The sequence below is a fragment of the Astyanax mexicanus genome, chromosome 22, assembly GCF_023375975.1.
Source record: "Astyanax mexicanus isolate ESR-SI-001 chromosome 22, AstMex3_surface, whole genome shotgun sequence".
Lineage (NCBI taxonomy): Eukaryota > Metazoa > Chordata > Actinopteri > Characiformes > Acestrorhamphidae > Astyanax > Astyanax mexicanus.
In genome coordinates, this window is record NC_064429.1 from 11,045,298 (window position 1) to 11,066,869 (window position 21,572).

The following is a 21,572-nucleotide window of genomic DNA, read 5'->3' on the forward strand; positions in this document are numbered from 1 at the left end:
ATCCCTGCGACTCAGGAATGTTTTCGTCATGGAGAATCTATAGGCTGCATTCCGGCTTCACGACTCACCATTCATCTCACAGACCTTTCAGCTCTTCTTATCACAATCTGAAACAGCCATCTGTACAGAGTACAGATACATGAAACCTGATGGATCAGTTTATAATTAGTGAATACAATCTTCAAAACCAATACCACACAAATTTTACAAATTCTTCACCACAGAAAATCCAATTTTAGTTCCCAGGAATCCAAATATAACTTTGTAAAGTTTAAAGACAAAGAACCAGTAGGCCTGGTTGAACCAGTGTCCTGACCAAAGTCAGTTTAAATAAAGTATGGCTGGGCATTATTGTAAATTAATGCTTATGAAATGAATACTCTAAATTCCAATTGAAATGCTGCAAAATGACTTTTATTTTGAAGCTCATGACATTTGAAACTTCAAAAAAATAAATGTAGCCCATAGGACGTTTTTTCTAAGGACACTTCCCACTGGACACTGCCCACAGGACGTTGGCCACAGGACACTGCCCACAGGATGATGCCCACAGGACGCTGACCATAGGATGTTGCCCACAAGACACTGCCCAGAGGATGTTGCCCACAGGATGTTGCCGACGGGATGTTGCCAACAGGAGGTTTTCCACAGGATGCTTTGCTTAGGACATTTCCATAGGACACTGCCCACAGGATTCTACCTACAGGACGCTGCCCACAGGACATTGTTGGGGGACTATTCTCAGTGCAGCAGTGACACTGAGGCGTTTAAAAACTCCAGCAGCACTGCTGTATCTGATCCACTCACTGTACCAGCTCAACACACACTGACACCTAATACACCACCACCATGCTAATCTCTGTGTTGGTTTTCTATCCTGTGGGTTCTTTTTTATTAGTATTAAAGAACAGGGTGAAAATAAGGAGGATAATATTAAAAAATAAATGATACAGAGAAATAGATACAGAACTACAGTTTGATATATTCTGTTTGATTGGTGTTGATTGGTGTAATTATGCCGTAAACTGTAAAATTTCCCTTTTTCTCAGGAGTGACATCAGTCAGCGCTACATCCTGCTAACAGCTGATATTGGCTAAAGAGGAGATCTGGAGCTGAAGTTTCACCATGTTTGGCTCGGTTCCTCATTGTTACAGTAGGGAAGCTTCGGCTGAGGTCATGCTGAGCCACGCCGCTCTCAGTACACGCCTTTCAGTGTGTCAGCCCGTCTAACCGCCGAACACACACAGTGTGAGTTAATCTTAGAGAGGTGATACACACTTTATGAACTTGAACCATGTCCAAACTAAATAATCCAGGCATGCGTCTGCAATGCGGCGCGGCGAGGTTTCGCCTGGCTGCGGCATTCCGCCCGCCGTGCTCACCAGGACCCGTGAGAAACCAGGACGCCGTGTGGCTGATTGATAGACAGGTGGACCTTCTGCATTATTATAGCATGTTAAACTAAGACAGTTCTCAGGGACCTTAACGCAGGAACGTCCTGCTCCGGTCCTGCATACCAGACTGTCTGTTAGCACTAACACATCATGACTGAAGTGACAAGCAGACCTTCTCCTCTCTAATGGTTCTCCTTCAGGTCCTTGTAAGGAGGCAGCCATTGCCGGAGGCAGAAGAAGTCTTACTAAACTGAAAACAGTCGCATTGTTCTCTCATTATGACAAAGTTTTGCCCCATCCTCTCAGGGAACAATGTGAGAGAAATTCTGTAGATCATTTTGTTTAAGAAACACTCAGACTGAACTCACTCCTGCAGGAACTACAAAAAAGGCTAAAAAAATGCTAAAAAAAAAATTGTTAACCTGATGAGACCTGGACTGTGGGTTGGTGTATATTTTTAATTTCCACAATTTTCCTAGCTTTTTGGGATTATTCAAACTTAATAAGTATGAAAACTAATCTTTGTCTTCAGAAAAGCGGACAGGGTCCTCATAAGCGGACAGTAGTTTATTTTAACAATTTAAAATTAACCTTTGAGTTCAGATGGGCCCAATTATTCCAACAACAAACTTTTAGCTTTCTAGAAAGTAAGTAAAAAAAAAATTTTTTAACTTTTAAACGTGAAATTCTATGAGAATTTTTACCTGACCCATGTTTCTGTCTGGACTGACTGTAGAAACATTAGACTATGATTCCCGTCATCTTGTTTTCACTCAAGTGTAATGTTGTCATGTGACCACTAGATGCTACGGACAGTGTCTCTTTATAAGAGACCAAAAGATCAATAATTTAAAAAATGATGGATCATGGTTTAGAGAAGCAGAAATGTAACATCCCCATACGAGGATGCAGGGTCTCAAGATGTTAAATACTTCCTAAATCCTGTAAAAAATTGATTAAGTTTGTCCAGTATGAAGAAAAAGTAGTTTTGTGTATTGGCCATGTTTAACTTTTTACAGTGTATCATGCACTACAAAAGCCAATACTAACCAAACGCTACAACGTTCCCATTCCCCCACTTTCTGATTGTCTGCACCTGGTCTGTCCTGTATATATACACCTCTCTGTTTTCTCTGTCCCTCGCCAAGTATCAAATCTAGCATGTTTCCTTTGTTTTTGTCTTTGTTACCGACCTGTTTTGTTTACTTCTACCGAGTCTTGCCTTGTCCTCTTATTTGTTTGTTTTCAATTGCTGAACCATAACAACTCACAGAACCATTTTAATTCCTACTACTGATGAGCATTAATGATTCTATACTCTCAGCAAAATTAGTTGAATGTAGATATGGGCTTTTATTGGTTTTAACCCAATGTTCTGAATTATATGCATGTTGGCGCACTTGTGTGGTCCAAAGAGTAGAAGTGATACATGATGCAAAGGTCTTTTAAATGCATGTGATGCATCAGATCAGGCCTGATGGACTCCCAGTCGGCCCACATCACTGCAGGAAAATCTTCTGTTTGCAAAACAGATTGAAATGTGGTTCGGTAAAGCATGACTCGGCTGTTGTTTGGTATTAGAGCCTGAAGCATTAGGTCATTCTGTCAGTCCGAGTGAAAACAGGAGCTGAACCCATTCCAGAGCAGAGGAGATCCAGCAGCACCCGGCTTTTCTCCTTTCTGGGTCACTGAGCTGATCGACTCCAACCCCCCCTCACCCCCACCTCCCTCTGATACCAGCACTGATCTGAGGAGCAGCAGGGATGATGTAAGATCTGCAGATCTGGTGGGTCTCAGTAACACGGCTGTACTGCAGAGTGGGGTCACTGTATCTGTATCACTGTTTAACACCGATCTCATTACTGCTACTCTTACCTGACCAACACATACACACCACTGATGCACACAGACAGACAGACAGACAGACAAAAAATACATAAATCAAATGACAAACAGACAGACAGACTGATAGCTGGAAAGACTCATAAATGGATAGACAGGCATGTAGACAGCCACTCAATAGACACCCAGCTCTATGAAGAGAAAATTAGACAGTCAGACAGATAGCTTGAGGGAAAGACAAATATACAGACAGACAGATAGATAAATACACACAGACAGGTAGACCAACAGAGTAACAGACAAAAAGTCTGACAGATGGTAAAACTACGTGTGTGCTGAAAAATTATAGACAGACAGATGGACAGACACATAGACAATTCGACAGAAAGAAGACAGACAGACAGAACAAAACTACATTCATTGACCAACAGACAAAAAAAATGGCTGAAATGTTACCCAGATAGAAAGTCTTTGTGCTTGTGCTGGAAAATGCTAATGCTAGGAAAATGTAATAAATTTAAATGTAATCAATTATTACTACCATTACTGTTAATCAAAGCTAGGTAATGGGGAGTAATACTTTTTTCACATTAATGAAATCATCATTTAAAAAGTGTTTTTTTATGTTTATACTTACTCAGATTATATTTTTCTGATATTAAAAATCTGTAAGGGGGCAAATACAATTTTTTTCACAACACTGAATACAGTATTTGGTGTGTAAACGTATTGAACTTGATGATTATTAGTATGTTACTATAATTAGTGAATTAGTAAAGTGCTGTAATGCAGTGAATCTGTGCTGCTGTATAAACTGTTTCCGTGGAGTTTTCAGTATTGAGTAACGAGTAGAGTTTGTGTGTGTGTGTGTAAAGTATGTGTGTGTGGGTGTGTGTTAAAAGGGTGGGGTTTAGTAAATGGGCGTGTCTCAGATTAAAACAGCATATAAACCCGCGCGCTGCTCAGCTCGAGACATAACGACGCTCGAGACTACGACAAACACGAGCACGAGACAAACGAGCACGAGCAACAAACAAGCAACCATGTGCAGATCAGACACTTTCAGCTACACCGTGCCCGCGGCCACGCGCCGCAGCACAGAGCCCGAGGTCTTCACCTTCGACCGCATCCACGAGGTGCACGCGCTTACGGCGCAACAGTGCGCGCGCCCTGCACCAGCGCTCCGCCGACGCCCGGTGCGCGTGCTCTACCCGAGCACGGGCCGCCGCTACCTTCCACGCGCCGAGACCAGCCCGGCCAAGCGGTGGCTGCTCGCGCTCTGCCTGGTGGTGCTGCTGCAGATCTACGCGGAGGATGACGTCGCCGTCAACGTGGCTACGGATGAGGTGGGCGCGAGCGTGGCGCGCGCTCTCCCGCCGTTCACGTCCGCCGAGGAGGAGATGAAAGCGGCGACCGCTGCTGCTGCAGCTGCAGCATCATCTTCATCATCTTCAGCCACGTGCACGCGCCTGAACAGCTGGACACAGCAGAAGCAACAGCAGATGTGCCCAGAGAGAGCCGCGACGAGCACGCGCACCTGGAGCGTGAACGAGCACGCACAGGCCCATGCAGCACAAGCACGCGCACGCAGCGGCTACGTAGTGGCGCTGCTGTACCCGGCGGTCTACCACCACAAGCTGAGCAGTGAGCAGTGAAGCGAGTGAGCGAAGCAGAAGTGTGGGGCGAGAGAGCCGCGTCGGTAAAGACGAAAAACGGGCAAAAACCGTGAAAACGAAGCCCTGGAAGACGCCAGAATCGTAGAGGAGGAAGATTGAGAGGAGAAGCGAAAGGTTTCTCCTGACTTCGTGGCGTTTTGGAGAAAGTGAGCTCGAAATGAGCGAGAGACTGAGAAAGAGAGAGAAATGAGACTGTGAAAACGTATAAAACAAGAGTTTAAGAGGATTAAAACTCTTCTGGACTGTGTTTTGATGTGATATGATGATATGTTGGCGACCAACCTGACGGGAAACCTGATGAAAACGTGTTTTTAAGCGAAGTTTTGCTTACTGTTTGGAATCGTTCCTGAACTGAACGATTCCAACCACGAAGCTAAACCCAGCTTTTGAAGGACTTTACACTTGAAACGAACCCTGGGATGAAACTTGAACGACTGTTATAGTTTACTTGAAGCCTTTTGTTTATGATAAACGTGTTTTTCTGCTGTTTGAAAGTCGATAAATAACTATAATCCTGTCACAAGTTAGACCTGTCGGTTCGTTAAAGCCCTGCTTGATGGCTGGCTGCCTTCTGAGAGGACTCAGCTTCACTGAACACAAACTAACTTTTATAAAACTACCTTACTTGAACTTTAAAACTTAGCAAAAAGTACAAACACTACACTAATTTGTTGCTATTGTTGTTGTTACGATGGATGAAGACTTGTTTTGTAGCTGTAGATATTTATTTAATGCTATTTATTTAATTAATAATAATATTTTAAGTTGGATTATTTATTTTGCCATTGTGTGCCTTGTGATGATGAATGAAATGTATGAAAATAAATGTGTGAAATGCAAACATCTAAAACTATCTTCTTCTTGCATTATTTTTCTCTTGTTTAATTGCATTTACAGTGAGCTAAAATGGTGCTATAAAAGTAATTTTTAAAATAAAATTTATAGAAAGCAGGTTTTGCACCATAGAAAGTGCAAAAAAACTTTCTAGACATCTTCTATAAAGAACTACTGCATTTACTTCAAAAAAACCTGTTGCACAAAGCTAGTTAAAACATTAATTTTTACATATTTTACATGTTCCAAAATTGTATAAAGAACCATTTTCCCCAATAATAAAATACATTTGAACATTACATAAAAGTTAAAAATAAGTCCTTAAAGTCCTTTAAAAGTCCTTAAAGTGTCTTATAATACTCTTTATAAAGGAACACTTTCTGCATAGATACAAAAATCTAATTTAAAAAGTTTACAAAGCATCTGGTAAAACTTTGTCTCGAAAGTCTATAAAGAATATATATTTAAGCATATTTAAAACTAAACTTTATCATTAAAAGGTTCTTAATACTCTTTGCATCCAAAAATTGGATACAGAACCACTGCATTAATAAGAAGTTATTATTAGCATACTGCATTATGATATAAATAATGAAGATGTCTATAAAGAACAGCTATTACGAATATTATTGATAATAAAAATCTATAATATGTCTTATATTTCTTTAAATCTTCCCAAATTCTATACATACATTTTTTTTCCGTACATGTAAAAATAAATGTAAGATTTAAAAAGTCCTTAACGCATCTTGTAACACTATAGATGTCTCAAAATTCTATAAAGATTTTTTTAAATATTTGTATATTCAAATGCTTATAAATAACCTACAACTCTTTAAACCACAACAGCCTAGTTACAAACGACTGGGTTAGCATTATCAGGTCTGGACAATCATCTAAACCTGCTGTCTTAAAGAATCTGCACAATGGGTTTGTTTAAATACTTAAAGTTTTGTAAAAAAAAAATGTAAAGCTAAAATGGTGGTATAAAAGATGTCATGATTTTTATGACAAAATTCCCAGAAAGCAGGTTTCCACCATAGAAAATGCAAGGAAACTTTCAAGAAAAATATCTTCTATAAAGAACTACTTCATTAACTTAAAACCACACTAAAACATAATTAAAAACTACTTAAAAACAAACCTTAACATATTGTAATGCTGCAGGTTCTGATTTCAGCATATTTTAAAAGAAGTTCAAATATTAATTTAAAGTATTAACTTGATGAATTTTGTAGATGTCCCAAAATTAACTCAGCCTGCTGTCTTAGAGATTCTGAACAATGGGTTTGTTTAAATACTCAAGATACTCAAGCAGAAGCAATTTTATTTGAGTTTAAAACAAAAAAAAAAAGCATTTATAACAGCAGTAGCCTACATGCTAATGCTAGCAGTGACTGCTAAAACTGCAGGATAATGTCTGTAAGGCCGTACCTGATGTTTAAACCCGGTAATCTTCCACAGCCTTACTTTAGCTGGGTGACTAACAGGCCGTGAATGTAGACGGCAGTGAGACGGCCATAGATAGTTAGCGCAGTGGAATTACTGGGCTCATATGGAAGGAAAATGCTGTGTTATGGTTCTGTGGGCCAGACGGCGTGATGGATGGGTCACGTCTTCATTTAATAAACACTTCACACAGCCGGATCCGGAGCTGCTGGAACTGAGATCCTCTGATATTCAGCAGAGAAGCTTCAGACCTGTGAAGCTTTAGATACACGTGAAAATTTAGGGTCCAGCATGGCCGTCTAACCAAAACACAGAGTCTGAGTGGATGAGAGGATTGGGGTCTGAGTCTCTGTTTTGAGCATTAATCTCAGTCTGTTTACACTGGAAAGTGGAAAATGTGAGCGCTCTTCACTTTATGACGTCTGAGATTGAGTTTAATGAGGGGTAGTTTTAAAGGAAGAGGAAGATGGATGATCACAAGCCATCAAACCAAACTGAACTGCTTGAATTTTTGCACCAGGAGTAAAGCAGCATAAAAGCAGTGTGTAAGACTGGTGGAGGAGGACATAACAAGATGCATAAAAAAACTGTGTTTAAAAACCAAACAGGGTTATTCCACCAAATATTGATTTCTGAACTCTTAAAACTTTATAAATATGAACTTGTTTTCTTTGCATTATTTGAGATCTGAAAGCTCAGACAGAACAATCAACACTTTAGGGGCCGTAGAAAAAGTACAGAACAAAATGAATAATGAATAAATCTATTTCTATCTATCAGAATCTGACCTTGTGGTGTGAAACCAATATTAAATAAAAAAATAAAGTGTACATTTCTTTGTATTTTAGAGTTGGTTTGATATAATGAGCTCACATTTTAAGAAAGTTAAAAGTTAAAAACTAAAAAAGAAAGTTTATTCATTACTCAGTTTGTTATTTCTTTTATGGTCCCTAAAGTGACGCTCAGTGCTGAAGATTCGGGAGCACTGCAGGATTGTACAAAAATCTTGTTAAACATAAGCCAACAGTATAAAGTTCATTTTTAAAAATAAAAAAGAAAATTTCAGTAAACATTATATATAATATATATTATTTAAAGGATAAGTCGAGGTATTAGTGCGTTAATTTCTATTATTTCAAAGTGAAACTGCAAATGTACTGATTAATATCTGTTGCGATAAATGGTTAAATAAATACTTTTGATTAATGATTAAAATCTAAATCAGGAATCATGATATTGGAGTGACAGAAGCACTTAAAGGCATTTAACGAAAAGTCTTATATGTGCTTATTTCTATTTATGCAATACCAACCGTCCATCAGTTTGATTTTGGAAAGGACAAAATGCTGGAAACCAAAGGTCGGATTATCATTTCAGAAAGTTATTTTAAATCACAGATAAAATCTGATAAAAAACATCATGAAGAGTTTATAGTGCTTAACTCAATAATGCACACAATCATAGATTGTTCAACTTATTGTGGCTACTGCACCTGCGCAGATCTCCATACCACCAGCAAGCTGATTAGCTGTTTTTGCTAAGGGGCAATACTTTATCCCTAAACTTTCACCAGGAGTAGTGCCTGTGTTCTCAATAATAACATATCTTCTTAAACACAGTGTTTGTTAGCAACATTAGCCTAGCATTTCCTGTTGTAATGTAAAGAAGAGGTTTTTATCTGATTGACCTTGTCTGAGATCAATAATGATGTATTAATTTTTTTTTACTGATCTGCTTCTGTAAGTAAGGCTGATGGTGATGTAATGAATGAGCTGATCTTGTGTGTTTGTGTGTGTGAGTGTGTGTGAGTGTGTGTGTGTGCGTGAGTGTGTGTGTGTGTGTAATATGACCTGTAATCTCACTTTTCCTCTGACTCACACTAAACTCCCACTCCAGCATATTTGCACATCAGAATGAGTGTTTAAATTTTTGGTGTTTCCGTTTTTCTGTCCTTCACTTATCTGACCTCTGGATTTGAGGCCACTCAAGTGTGTGTGTGTGTGTGTTTTACAGTGTGTTGAATATATATTATACTATACATGTTGATTATATATTATATAATATTATAAGTCCCAGCCAACAAAGAACATTATAAGAACGTGTAGCAACAATGTTGCAGGAACTTTCTGAAAATGTCTAATTTAATAATGGTTTGGATTTTAGAGTTATTATACTAACATTAGGGAAACGTTGAAGGATATATTCCCAAAACAAAATATTAAAGATTAAAACCTTGACACGAGTGATGTTGCAGAAACGTTAGCAGAACGTTTAAAAGCATAAATTAAAAACATAAATGAAGAACATCCTAAAAAATGGACAGAATAAATGATTTAAAACTTTCTACAAACAAAGTGTGTGTGTTTGTTTAAGTGTGTGTGTGTGTGTGTTTAAGTGTGTGTGTAATAGGCCTTGACCAATAACTTCCTGCAGGATGTTGCACATCAGTGTAAGTGTTTGAACTTTGGTTCAATGGTGTTTCCATTTTTCTGTCCTCTGAATTTGAAGCCACTCCAGTGTGTGTGTGTGTGTGTGTGTGTGTTTTAAAGTGTGTTAAATACAATATTATTAGTCCCAGCCAATAGAGAAAATTATAAGAAAGTTTACCAACGTTTTAAAAGTCTGAAACGTCTGTAACAGTACAGACATAATGTTGCAGGAACTTTCTGAAAACATCTGATGTCATAATAATAGTTAATGAATCTCAACATTATTAGAATGTTTCTATCAGCTAGATGAATACTAACATTATGGAAATGTTGAAGTTAATATTCCCAAAAACCAAAAATAAAACATTGACATGAGTAAAACCTTTACACGAGTGATGCTGCAGAAATGTAAATGAAGAAAATCCTGACAAATGGACAGAATATAAATTAACTATAATGTTAATGGATGTGTGTGTTAAAATGTGTGTGTGTTAAAGTGTGTGTGTAACAGGCCTTGACCAACCACTTCCTCCAGGATGTTGCATTCTCTGTGTTATTAGCATAAGTGTGAATTTTTTGCACCAACTTGTGTATGTGTGTGTGTGTGTGTAAGGGTTTCTGTAAGTGTGTGTGTCCGGGCGGATGTTGTGTGTTGCATCCCATAGAGGAAACAACACTTAAACTGGAATCTCCCAGTCAGGACTGCCTATTACACACACACACACACACACACACACACACACAATTACACTTGATAATTACCTGTGGTTTGTAAGTAATTTTTCCAAAAACTCACACAGAGCACGCAAATCTCTTTCTCCCTGTCTGTCTGGCTCTCTCTCTCTCTCTCCCTCTCTCTCTCTGTCGCTCAAATTCCTGAGGTGTGAGTAATGAACAGTAGCCCGGAAAACTCCAGATTTGCCCAGCTCTGTGAGCAACAGAGGGAAAACAGAGGGAAGGAGAAGGATAGAAAGAGAGAGAAGGAGGGGGAAGGAGAGAGAGAGAGAGAGAGAGAGAGAGAGAGAGAATGGGGGATGTCTGTATATAGGCAGGGTGTGTTGGGCTTGTAAGGGCATGATCCCAGACATTCTGTACAGAGACTAAAACACACCCGATGATAACGGCAATAAGACCCAATATATAAGCGTATTTTGTCCCACTTGTATTTTATATATATGTACTGATAATTGTTAATAAAATGAATATGTCAATTGTAATTCCTATTATAAAATATTTAATACCTATAGTAGTAATATATCAAAATGTAAATGGAATAAGTATTAAGATATCACTTTAATATGTCACAAATTCATTATATGTATGTTTCTCCTAAATTCCAAATAAAAATATTGTAATTTAGAGCATTTATTTGCATGTTTTTTTCAAGCATCTTGGCATCATGTTCTCCTCCACCAGTCTTACACACTGCTTTTGGATAACTTTATGCTGCTTTACTTTTAGTTGGTTTGATGGCTTGTGATCATCCATCTTAATTTGGTAATATCAAAGTAACTCATAATTTTTAAGTGCTCTCTTATTTTTGTCCAGAGCTGTAGATATATAAGGATACAGATAAGTAAGGATACAGTATGTTCATATGTATTATTTGTACAGAAAGGCGTTATTCTTTAAACATAACTTTTGTTTGTTTGTATATATATATATATATATATATATATATATATATATATATATATATATATATAGTTATAATATATTCCGTATGTATTAATATGTATTATTTACGTGTAATAACGTAACAATAATAATTACACCTTTAGTATGTGTGTTGTATGATTGCTTGACCAATAGAAATGCTGATCCAATAGAAAGTGACATCAAATATAAAATGTAATACAATATTTCAACAATGACTTCCATTGATTAAAAAAATATATTTTTTTATTCTCTGTAAAGTTGATATTTTGAAGATACAAGGTATTTGTGTGACAGCGACAATATATTTGCAGGAATATACTGTATATTTCTCATTTATTGTAAATAACAGTGTGATTTTAGTGTGAGTAGAGCAAGTGAAGAAACTTGAGGACAGTATGTAATATAGTGCTAATGTGTTCTTTTAATATATATATATATATATTGTATTTGGTATTTGGATAAATTATTAGGTCTAGATTAAGCCTAAATTCTAAGTTCTTCCTTTTCCCTTTCTGTTTATGTGCGTTCAGCTGTCAAACACATATAACACATATAATATATACACAGTAATAACAGCAATGTACAACAATACATACATAACAATACATAATTAGTAATATACAAGTTCTGTATTAGAGTCTTACAGTGATCAGTGATCAGTGCTGACCCAAGGCCTGCTGTTACACAGAATCCTGGAAGAAAAACGTCGGTAAATCTGCTGTGAATGAAGAAAAATGAGAGTAAAAAGTGTCTTCTTCCAGATTTTCTGCCAAAAACAAGTCCAGTCTTTAAAGGAGGAGCGTAAAAACGTCAGACTCTCCAGCCCGAGGCTGAGACTGACTGATATTACTGCTGCTTTTATAGCAGCGGAGGAGCAGCGCAACCTGGGAATTCACAGAGACGTATGGATATATGACTCCTGCTAAGACCAATTCATACCGGATCAACACTGAAACACTAGGGCTATACGTCAGAGAACAGTATAGCAATTTACACTCATTTTACACAGCCCCTCTAGCTTTTCTGTTTCAGCAGGACAATGCTCGTCCACCTACTGCTGCCACACATGCATTACACACTACTACTGTATGTGCAGATCAATAAATATTACCCATATCAATCAAAATTGTTCTTGATAACTTTTTCATGAATATTTCCATTGTAGATTCTCACTGAAGCATCAAAACTATGAATGGACACGTGGAGTTTTATGTACTTTACAAAAAATGAGCTGAACCTCCACAGTCACCGGACCTGAACCCAATCCAGATGGTTTGGGGTGAGCTAGAGCACAGAGTGAAGAAGACAAAGGAGCAACAAGTGCTAATAAACACCTCTGGGAACTCCTTCCTTCCTTCAAGACTGTTGGAAAAGAAAAACATTTTAGGTGACCACCTCTTGAAGATCATTGAGAGAATGATGCCAAGAGTGTGCAAAAACAACAAGCAGTAATCAGAGCAAAGGGGGGATATTTTGAAGAAACTAGAATATAAAACATGTTTTTAGTTGTTTCATCTTTTTTATTTCACGTACAGAAAACTCCACATGTGTTCATTCATAGTTTTGAGTAGATTCAGTGAGAATCTACTGTAATGTAAAAAGTTATGAAAATAAAGAAAACCCATTGAAAAAGAGAAGGTGTATCCAAACTTTTGGCCTGTACTGTATATATTCATATATAATGGTATTAATGGATAATAGATGTTAATAAAGCTTAACAAATGCATTATTAGCTTTCACTTTGCATCAGGTATACTTCACTGTTAAAGCACCGCTAATGTATTACCTCATGTCTTGTTCATGGTAATAGTATGTAGTTTTCAGTTTTGAAACACCAAATGTATTCTAAGTATTCTGAGTATTTTATTAAGTAGAGTATTGCTTCACCTTATTTCTCACTCTTGCTCCATTAAACACTTCATCTGAACCATTTTTTTAGCACAGGAAGACGATAAGCTGAGTGTGCAGTAAAACTGGGTGTGGGCTCTTTTAAAGTGGGCTGGGTTCTATAATTTACTGTAGCACAGTTTATCTGCTGTATAGTGTAATCTAATCCTAATGCCACAGTTGGGCAGGTCCTGGGAGAGATGTGATGACTGGTCTGAAACCCAGTCTGGAAGAATGGCAGGAATGAAGCCGCTGATTCTTTCTTTCATTCCTGAGAAAGTTTTGACATTCTCTTTTTGATCTTTACCTGCAGGATTACCTGATGATGAAGGCCGGAGCAACCCGAGGCTCTTTCATCTGATGCCATCGCTTCTTTTGTAAACCACACACACTCCCGAACGCACATACTGAAACACGCCCAGGAGTTTCGGCTGTGTGGCGTAAGCCTCACTAAGCGTTTTATCTTTAACAAAAATGTGGGAGGACTGTCCCTTTCACACACATCCACGGTAAAACCTCACTTATAGAACGTTCTATAGAAAAGTGCAGAAAAGGCACTGAGACCAAAGGTCAGCTAAAATGCTGCTTACATAATTAGCTTATGTGTCGGAAAAAACCTACACAGCAAATTTATCACTGTGTCACATTGAGTTCAACTCTAGAAATTTTCTAGAAGTCACAGATTATGTTATATTAAAGGATATCATAAGGTCCAGGCTCACAGTCCAACCCCAGAGACTCAAGACTCATGTCAGACTCACTCTCTAAAATCAAGCAACAACTGATGTTATGTGTAGGACATGTTTTTTAAATGTCTTTTTAAAATGAGTGGTAGACAAGTAGTATTTTCGTCAATTTGAGATTTGAGAGTCAACTCAGATTCATTTGACTCTAACTTTATAGACACAAGACTCAAATGACACCCAGGGACTCAATTTTTAACTCAGACTAATACCTAAAAAAATCAAGACTCAACTCAAACTCACACCAGAAGACTTATGATTTAACTCTGACTAACACCCAAAGACTCAAGACTTAACTCTGACTCACAGCCAAAGAGTCAAGACTCAACTGAGACTCAAATCCAAAGACACAAGACTCAACTCAGACTTAAATCCAAAGAGTCAAGACTCAACTCAGACTCAAATCCAAAGACACAAGACTCAACTCAGACTCAAATCCAAAGAGTCAAGACTCAACTCAGACTCAAATCCAAAGAGTCAAGACTCAACTCAGACTCAAATCCAAAGAGTCAAGACTCAACTCAGACTCAAATCCAAAGACACAATACTCAACTCAGACTCAAACCCAAAGAGTCAAGACTCAACTCAGACTCAAATCCAAAGACACAAGACTCAACTCAGACTCAATTCCAAAGAGTCAAGACTCAACTCAGACTCAAATTCAAAGAGTCAAGACTCAACTCAGACTCACACCCAAAGACGCAAGACTTATTTTAGACTCAAGGCTTATCTCAGACTCACACCCAAAGACTCAATATTTATCTCAGATTCACACCCAAAAACTGGACTAACACCCTGAGACTCTACAGTTTGCTCTCCTAATAAATGTTAGAGACTTGTCTCAAGACTCAAGCTCATAAAAAAGACTCAAGACTGATCTTAGACTCACTCTCCATATACTGTAGTCTTAATTCATACCAAAGCGCACACTGCAAGGCTCAAGACTTATCTTAGTCTCACAGTCAACAGACTTGAGACTCAACTTAGACTCACAACCAAAGACTCTCTTTCAGGCTAATACTTCATATACTTAAGTCTTAACTTAGACTCATAACCAAGCTCACACTGCAAGGCTCAAGACTTATCTTAGTCTCATAGTCCACAGACTTGAGACTCAACTTAGACTCACACCCAAAGACTCAAGAATGATTTCAGGCTAATACTTCATATACTTAAGTCTTAACTTAGACTCATAACCAAGGTCACACTGCAAGCCTCAAGACTTATCTCAGTCTCACACGCCACATACTGTAGGCTTAACTCAGACACCCAAAGTCACAAGACTCATCGGAGGCTCACATGCAACTCAACCTGAGACACTTAACTCTCTTTCTAAAGACCTGAGATTTGATTTAGAGTTGCACTCAAGAGCCTGCAGACGAAACTCACTTACTAAACTCAAGGTTTCAATTTAATATTTGACTCAGAATCAGATTTGACAGACTTTAGACCTTTCTGGACTGTCTGTCTCTCTGTTGCCTTTTATTTTATAACACTTTCTTTTTAATAAACCAGTGTTTAACTTTATTGAATTCCATTTCCATGCCACAATTTTCCATTTATAGTGGTTTCCACAGTTGGATACATAAATAAAGTTTATAGTGACCTAAAATAGGTATATGACTGATTAGTTTATAGATCTGTGTGCACATGACAGTCTTAAAATATGTGTTCAGGAGTGACGGGAATGTACAGCAGCTGGAGACGTGGAAAACTCGTGTTTATCTTTCGGTTAAGAGGAAATAAGCAAAGTCAGATGAGGTGGATGAGGTGCTTTCCTCATCTTTCAACAACAGTGGAATATAAAGTAAAAGACAACCAGGAAAGACCGTACAACTATTCAAAACAGCCGATAGATAAACAGCACAGGCATTTAAACCACATTTACCTCTCTGTGTTACAGCTACAGGTCGGTATGTGTTCCACACAGTCAGTCAGTAGATCTTCCAGAGATTTGACCGCCTTTCTCATTGGTCACTACTGTGTTTCCTAAAAACAATGTCCCACATGTGTCCTTACCACAGTTTCCAGTGTGAACTAGGAGGGGATTTAGTGTTGGTTCCTCTATTCTGAGATAATATTAGGCTAAGTTCACATTATAAGCCACATTTCTTAAATCTGATTTTTTGCTCAGATCTGATTGGTCTATCTTGTCGGTTCACATTCACTGTAAATGTAAGTGATCTGTATCTGTACGTAATGTGAATAAATCTGTCTCTGAAATGCCTCACTTTTTTTTTAGTTTAGTTTATTTTGTTTTTTGCCAAACATATATACACACACACATAAAGAACAGATAATAAAGAAAAGAGAAAAAGAAAGAACTCTTTAAACAATTACTAAAAAAAAAAAGCTTTTTGAAGCTTTAGCTTATTGTGCCTACCCTTTTTTACCTATAATATATATATATATATATATATATATATATATATATATATATATATATATACACATAAATGTTTATATATGTTTATTACAAAATTTATTGACACAAAACAACATGAAACAAAAAAAACAAACAAACAAACAACCAAACAAAACACAAAAGAGAAAATTAATTGAAAGTTTACAATATATAGACAGCTCATTTATCAGTTATATAATAGGTTACAGCACTGTCTTTAAACATTATTTTAAATATATAGAGCGAACTGCACATTCTTAATTATATAGTTATTTAAATCTATCTATTCCCCTTTCATAGTTCATAGTTGTTCTCTTTAGTTTTAAATTTCCCATGAATACAAGTAATTTATTGTGTGATTTGTACATTATCTGTGCAATATTAAGGTCAACTAAATCACTGAATTTTAAAGCATGTAATTTAATGAATAATATATTTCTTGGTTGGTTCGTTGTATTTTGCTTGGTTAATAAGTCTTATAGCTTTCTTCTGTAGTGATTGGGTAATTGGATTTGTATTGGTTTTATATGTTTCCCCATATTTCCACACAATAGGTCATATATAAAAACGGCACCATAAAGGAACATTAAAGTAAATATAGTGACTTCTGACTCAAAATATGTTTAGTTTTATATAATATTGCAATGGTTTTGGCCAGTTTTGTTTTTACGTGGTTTATGTGCTGTTTCCAACATAATTTATGATCAATTATCACACTCAGAAATGAATGTTCATACAGTCTTTCAATTTCAATATCATTGATACCTGTATAAACGTTTCCTTCTTTACCATCAACAAAAACCCTCATAATAGAGAGATGATTCACAGCTTTATAAAGAGAAATGGATGATTTAGCAGCTTATATGCATAACTCCAGTTTCAGGATTTATCAACTTCCTGTATTAAATGACTACCTTTCTTCAATTAAAATATTTATTTATATTTATACAATAAATAAATGCATGTATAAATGTTTTATTCAGAATCTCTTAGCATGGACTGAGCTAGTGTACAGTACAGTTACAACCAGGAAAAACTGGCACTGAATCACACAACACTCACCACTGTTTAGGTTCGTTAGGGAACATTTAACCTGTAACATTTAACACACACACACCTATACACACACACCCATACACACACCTGCAGTTGTACTGTATACACACAGTCACACACAGCTGCCCACACACACACACACCCAAAGGAATGTGTATAACTGCAGATGAACTTCCGCTTCTGAGAAAAGTATCAATCACTACTTTATACACACTCTTACTCCCGTTTACTGTAACTGTGTGTGTGTGCTGTTTGTTTGTGTGTGTGTGTGTTAACTTACAAAAATACACATAAGCTATAAGACATATTACTCTTTGTTTTATTACATACATTATACAATATTACTTACAAAAAATAAAATGCTTCTCTGGTGAGCTTTTGTTTACAATCCTCCCCTGTCTCTTTCTTTGTCGCACTCGATGTGACTTTAGTTTCCGCTCTTTCTCGTTTTTCCACCTGTTCTTGGTCTCTCTATCTCCTTATGACACTGTTTTTTTTTTGGCTGTGTCCCAATTCACTAGCCGGGCAGCAGTAGTAGTGTATTGGAGCGCGCCCTGACGAAACGGGTTGGATCCCGCGTGAGGAGCGGTGTTTTTATTTTATTTTATTTTATTTCTTCTTGGGTTTACCTGCTTTAAGATCAACTGTTCTGTCTGCTGTTGGGTTTAACAACCCTCTGGCCTGGAGAGCTACTAGTCTGGAGCAGCACTCCATCCCATTACACTTCATTTTACAAAATAGAATTGCTGACCCCTGCCAACAAACTTATTGGGACACTTGCATTTTCATAATGCCTACTGAAAGTAAAGGTATCAAAACGAGTTTATCCTGCTTTTGGTGTTTTTTTTTTTTGTCTCTACTGTCAACAGAAGACTTTCTGTAGATTTTGGATTGATTTGATTGACATCTCCCCTCATCCCCAACTCCCTAGCTCTTTTCCACCCTAGCTCTTCTTCCAAGTGTTGGAAGAAGCGCCATCATCCAGAATTATTAACGTTCTTTAAGAATGTGTAAAACAAGTATTTGCGTGTTTGTGTTCAGTAGAACATTGCTTCATGCGCCGTGTTCTGTTTAAGCTGCTTTCTGTATAGTTTCTGTATCATTATTAAAGCTCATGAATGCATTTCTGACTGCTAGTTCTCTAATTATGAAGAATCTGAAACAGAAACGGTACTAAAAACCCACTCAGATCTGCAGTGCAGTGCATGTAGGAGTGTTTGGAAGCTGTAGGGCCAACACAGTCTTTACAACTAACAGAAATGTGATAAATACATATTATAGGTATATCCAAAATGATGTTGAATATATATCCAGAGCCTGCTCAGTACAGACGAGAGAACATGACTAGTTTCCCAGGGGGACATCTGTAAAAGAGATATTTCACTCCTGCATCTGGACTGCAATTAAAAAAACAGGAGGATCAGTGAGTTTTTAGGCTTTAGTCTTTCTCAGTCACATGACATCACGCTGTTCAGTAGGTCCTCCATTTCCACTCGCTGTTGTGTTTTTAAGATGGATCTCTGTGGAAACCGTAGCGCGCCCAAAGTGTACAGTAATTACGGTGTGCGGCAGTGAACAAATATCTATTTTATTAAAGGCGAGGAGACGAAACTCAGAGATGTGCATCTGGACAGGACTAAAATTACCGGAGTTCAGAGAAAAACAGTAGATAATTCAGCCTGTAATTTTTTTCAGTGGATGTCTGAGAAAAATATGTACATGATCGTTCTGGACTAATTCTTTGAGTATAATGATTTTCAGCGCTCTGTATGAGGAGCAGGTTTTGCGTAAATACTGATATGTCAGTTTTCTGTTCTAATCTGTTGTTAAAATCACAGATTGAAACTCGATTGGCCTAAAGTTGGCTACGTGCTTAAGAGTCTTGGCTTCACAATGAGGAAATAACACAAGTCTTCTGGCTTTATTCCCATTTTCTCACTAAACACACAAAGATCTTCACTGATCTCAGTTTCGTATGATGTTTCCTGTTAATCAATGATGAAAACATGCTCAGACTCTTACTGGCATCTAACCTGCTGAGGGTTTCAGGGCATCAATTCAACACATGGTTACCTTCTGAGGAACAGAATCAGTACATTCATAGCAGAATCTGCCCATTTCTGTTTAATTATGAAAACAAAGCCACAGGGTGTTACATTCCATTATCTATACGCTACTTCTGTAATGACGTGGTAATAAGTGATAAAATAAATATTAAAAGATTCAACCTAAGAAGGGTAGAAGGGCTCAAAACCTCAAAAAAATATATAAAAACTGGCAGCCATACATGTCCATGCCATACTCCCTCCACCATGCTTAACAGTTTATATTGTAGGCGTTGGATACTTTGAACATTGCTGTGAGGATTAGATTGCATTTAACACCAAGGCTGTTAGAGAGATAAGGATGTTGGATGATCTTCAAACCACCTCATCCCCAACTCATCCAATCCATAAGTATTGGATGGAGCTCCATCATTCAAAAAACACAATTCCACTTCTGTTTCAGTTTCTGATTTATTTATTCCTGAATGTCCTATTCTGCTGTGTTTGTGTCTGGGTCAACAATGTAGCTGAACAATATGGTGAAATGTGATGGTGAAATGTGGATTCCAATGAAGAGAGCAAGGTTTAACTTAAATATTTTGGTGTAAATTATTCTCTCTAATCCAGAGCTAAATTGTTGTCCAGTATCATCATCCATCATCCACTTTCCCTAACGCATTAAAACACACACTCACTGCTGTCAAATAAAGAACTACAAATACTTCATTGTATTACTTACTTCAGTAGAAATGTAGGTTATCTATATTTTACTGGATTAATTATTTTACATTTTCACACATTTATCTGAACTTTCTACTTCTTACATTTTAATATAAACAGTCTCGTTACTCCTGTTTCATTTTAGCTGGTTTTCATTCCGGCTTCTCATCGTTCAATAAAACCCCTATCCAGATAAATCTCTCCATCCAGATAGAGTGAATCTGATTGTGATTGGATGTAGGGAAGTATAAACATATACCAGACTCCCTATTGGTTTATACTGTGATCCATCACACCTGCACACATCCCGTGCAAACTCCAGACAAACGCCACTGTACTGTATGTAAAATACATTTATTTTAATAAGCATATATGCAGCTGAAACATTAGGGAGAAGCCTAGTGCAAAATCCCAAATTATATTATCTACATTAACATTTTAATATTTTAACATTATAGTCTTACACTATAGGCACTATATGACTCTGTGCACTATAGGACCATGTGGGCGTGGCCTAAGCTTTTGTTCTTAATGGCTTTATTTTTTCTCCTTACATTACTTTTACTTTTATACTTTAAGTAGTTTTGAATCCAGTACTTTTTAAACATTTTTACTTAAAGAGTAAAAAGCTTGAGTTGATTTTTCTTTAACTTCTACAGAAGTATTTTATTAAACTTTAGTATCAATACTCTATTCTACCTACAGAGTAATAAATAGAGATACTTATGGAGATACTTTTTACACTTTTCCTCAGAACACGTTCTTCATTTGTAGACAATCTCTAGCGTCCAATCTGAGGGTCACCTGAACAACGTCCTCAGAATAACAATTGCAGAACAAAAAAGGCATTGTTTTAAACACACACACACACACACACTATATATAAACCCATCAGATCAGATCGGATCTGATTACAGTCTCACATTTAAACAGAGATTTATTGTTTTATTCAGGCATGTTTATTGTGTAGAGATAAATAAAGCTGTTGGGCTGAAATCTGAGTCCTGTGTTCAGAAGAAAGGTGCATCCGGCTGATTAATGTGATTAATGTAATAAAAAAACTGTTCAGGGAATTTTATCTTACCACCTTAACCTCAAACATCACATTACTAACTATTGGATTTCTTTGGAAAAATGTCCTCATTTTTTGTTGTTTATGAATAAAACAGATTACTGTACAATAAAACCGATTACAAGCCTTGATAAGCTCAATTTACTTTAATCATTTAAGGTAAATTGTTAAAACTTGAGGTAATTATGGCTAAATTGTAAGATGAATTTATTGATGTTTTTGTGTTATATCAATAGCTTTGCTCAATAATTTTGCTTTGCATTGTATAGTTAGAGGAATTAAATACATTTAAATAATTTGTATGTATTGTTTATTTAGATTTTAAGTAAAAAATGAAGAGAGCACTTCAGTTTCTGAATCA

The 21,572-nt window shown here is 37.0% G+C and overlaps 1 protein-coding gene across 1 annotated transcript; it reads left to right on the forward strand.

Moving 5' to 3' along the window:
* Positions 1-4,188: 4,188 nt before the first annotated feature.
* Positions 4,189-5,763, forward strand: ier3 (immediate early response 3). Its single transcript, XM_007241691.4, has one exon. It carries the CDS (start codon positions 4,281-4,283, stop codon positions 4,890-4,892), a length of 612 nt encoding a protein of 203 aa, XP_007241753.2. The 5' UTR covers positions 4,189-4,280; the 3' UTR covers positions 4,893-5,763.
* The last annotated feature ends 15,809 nt before the right edge of the window (positions 5,764-21,572 follow it).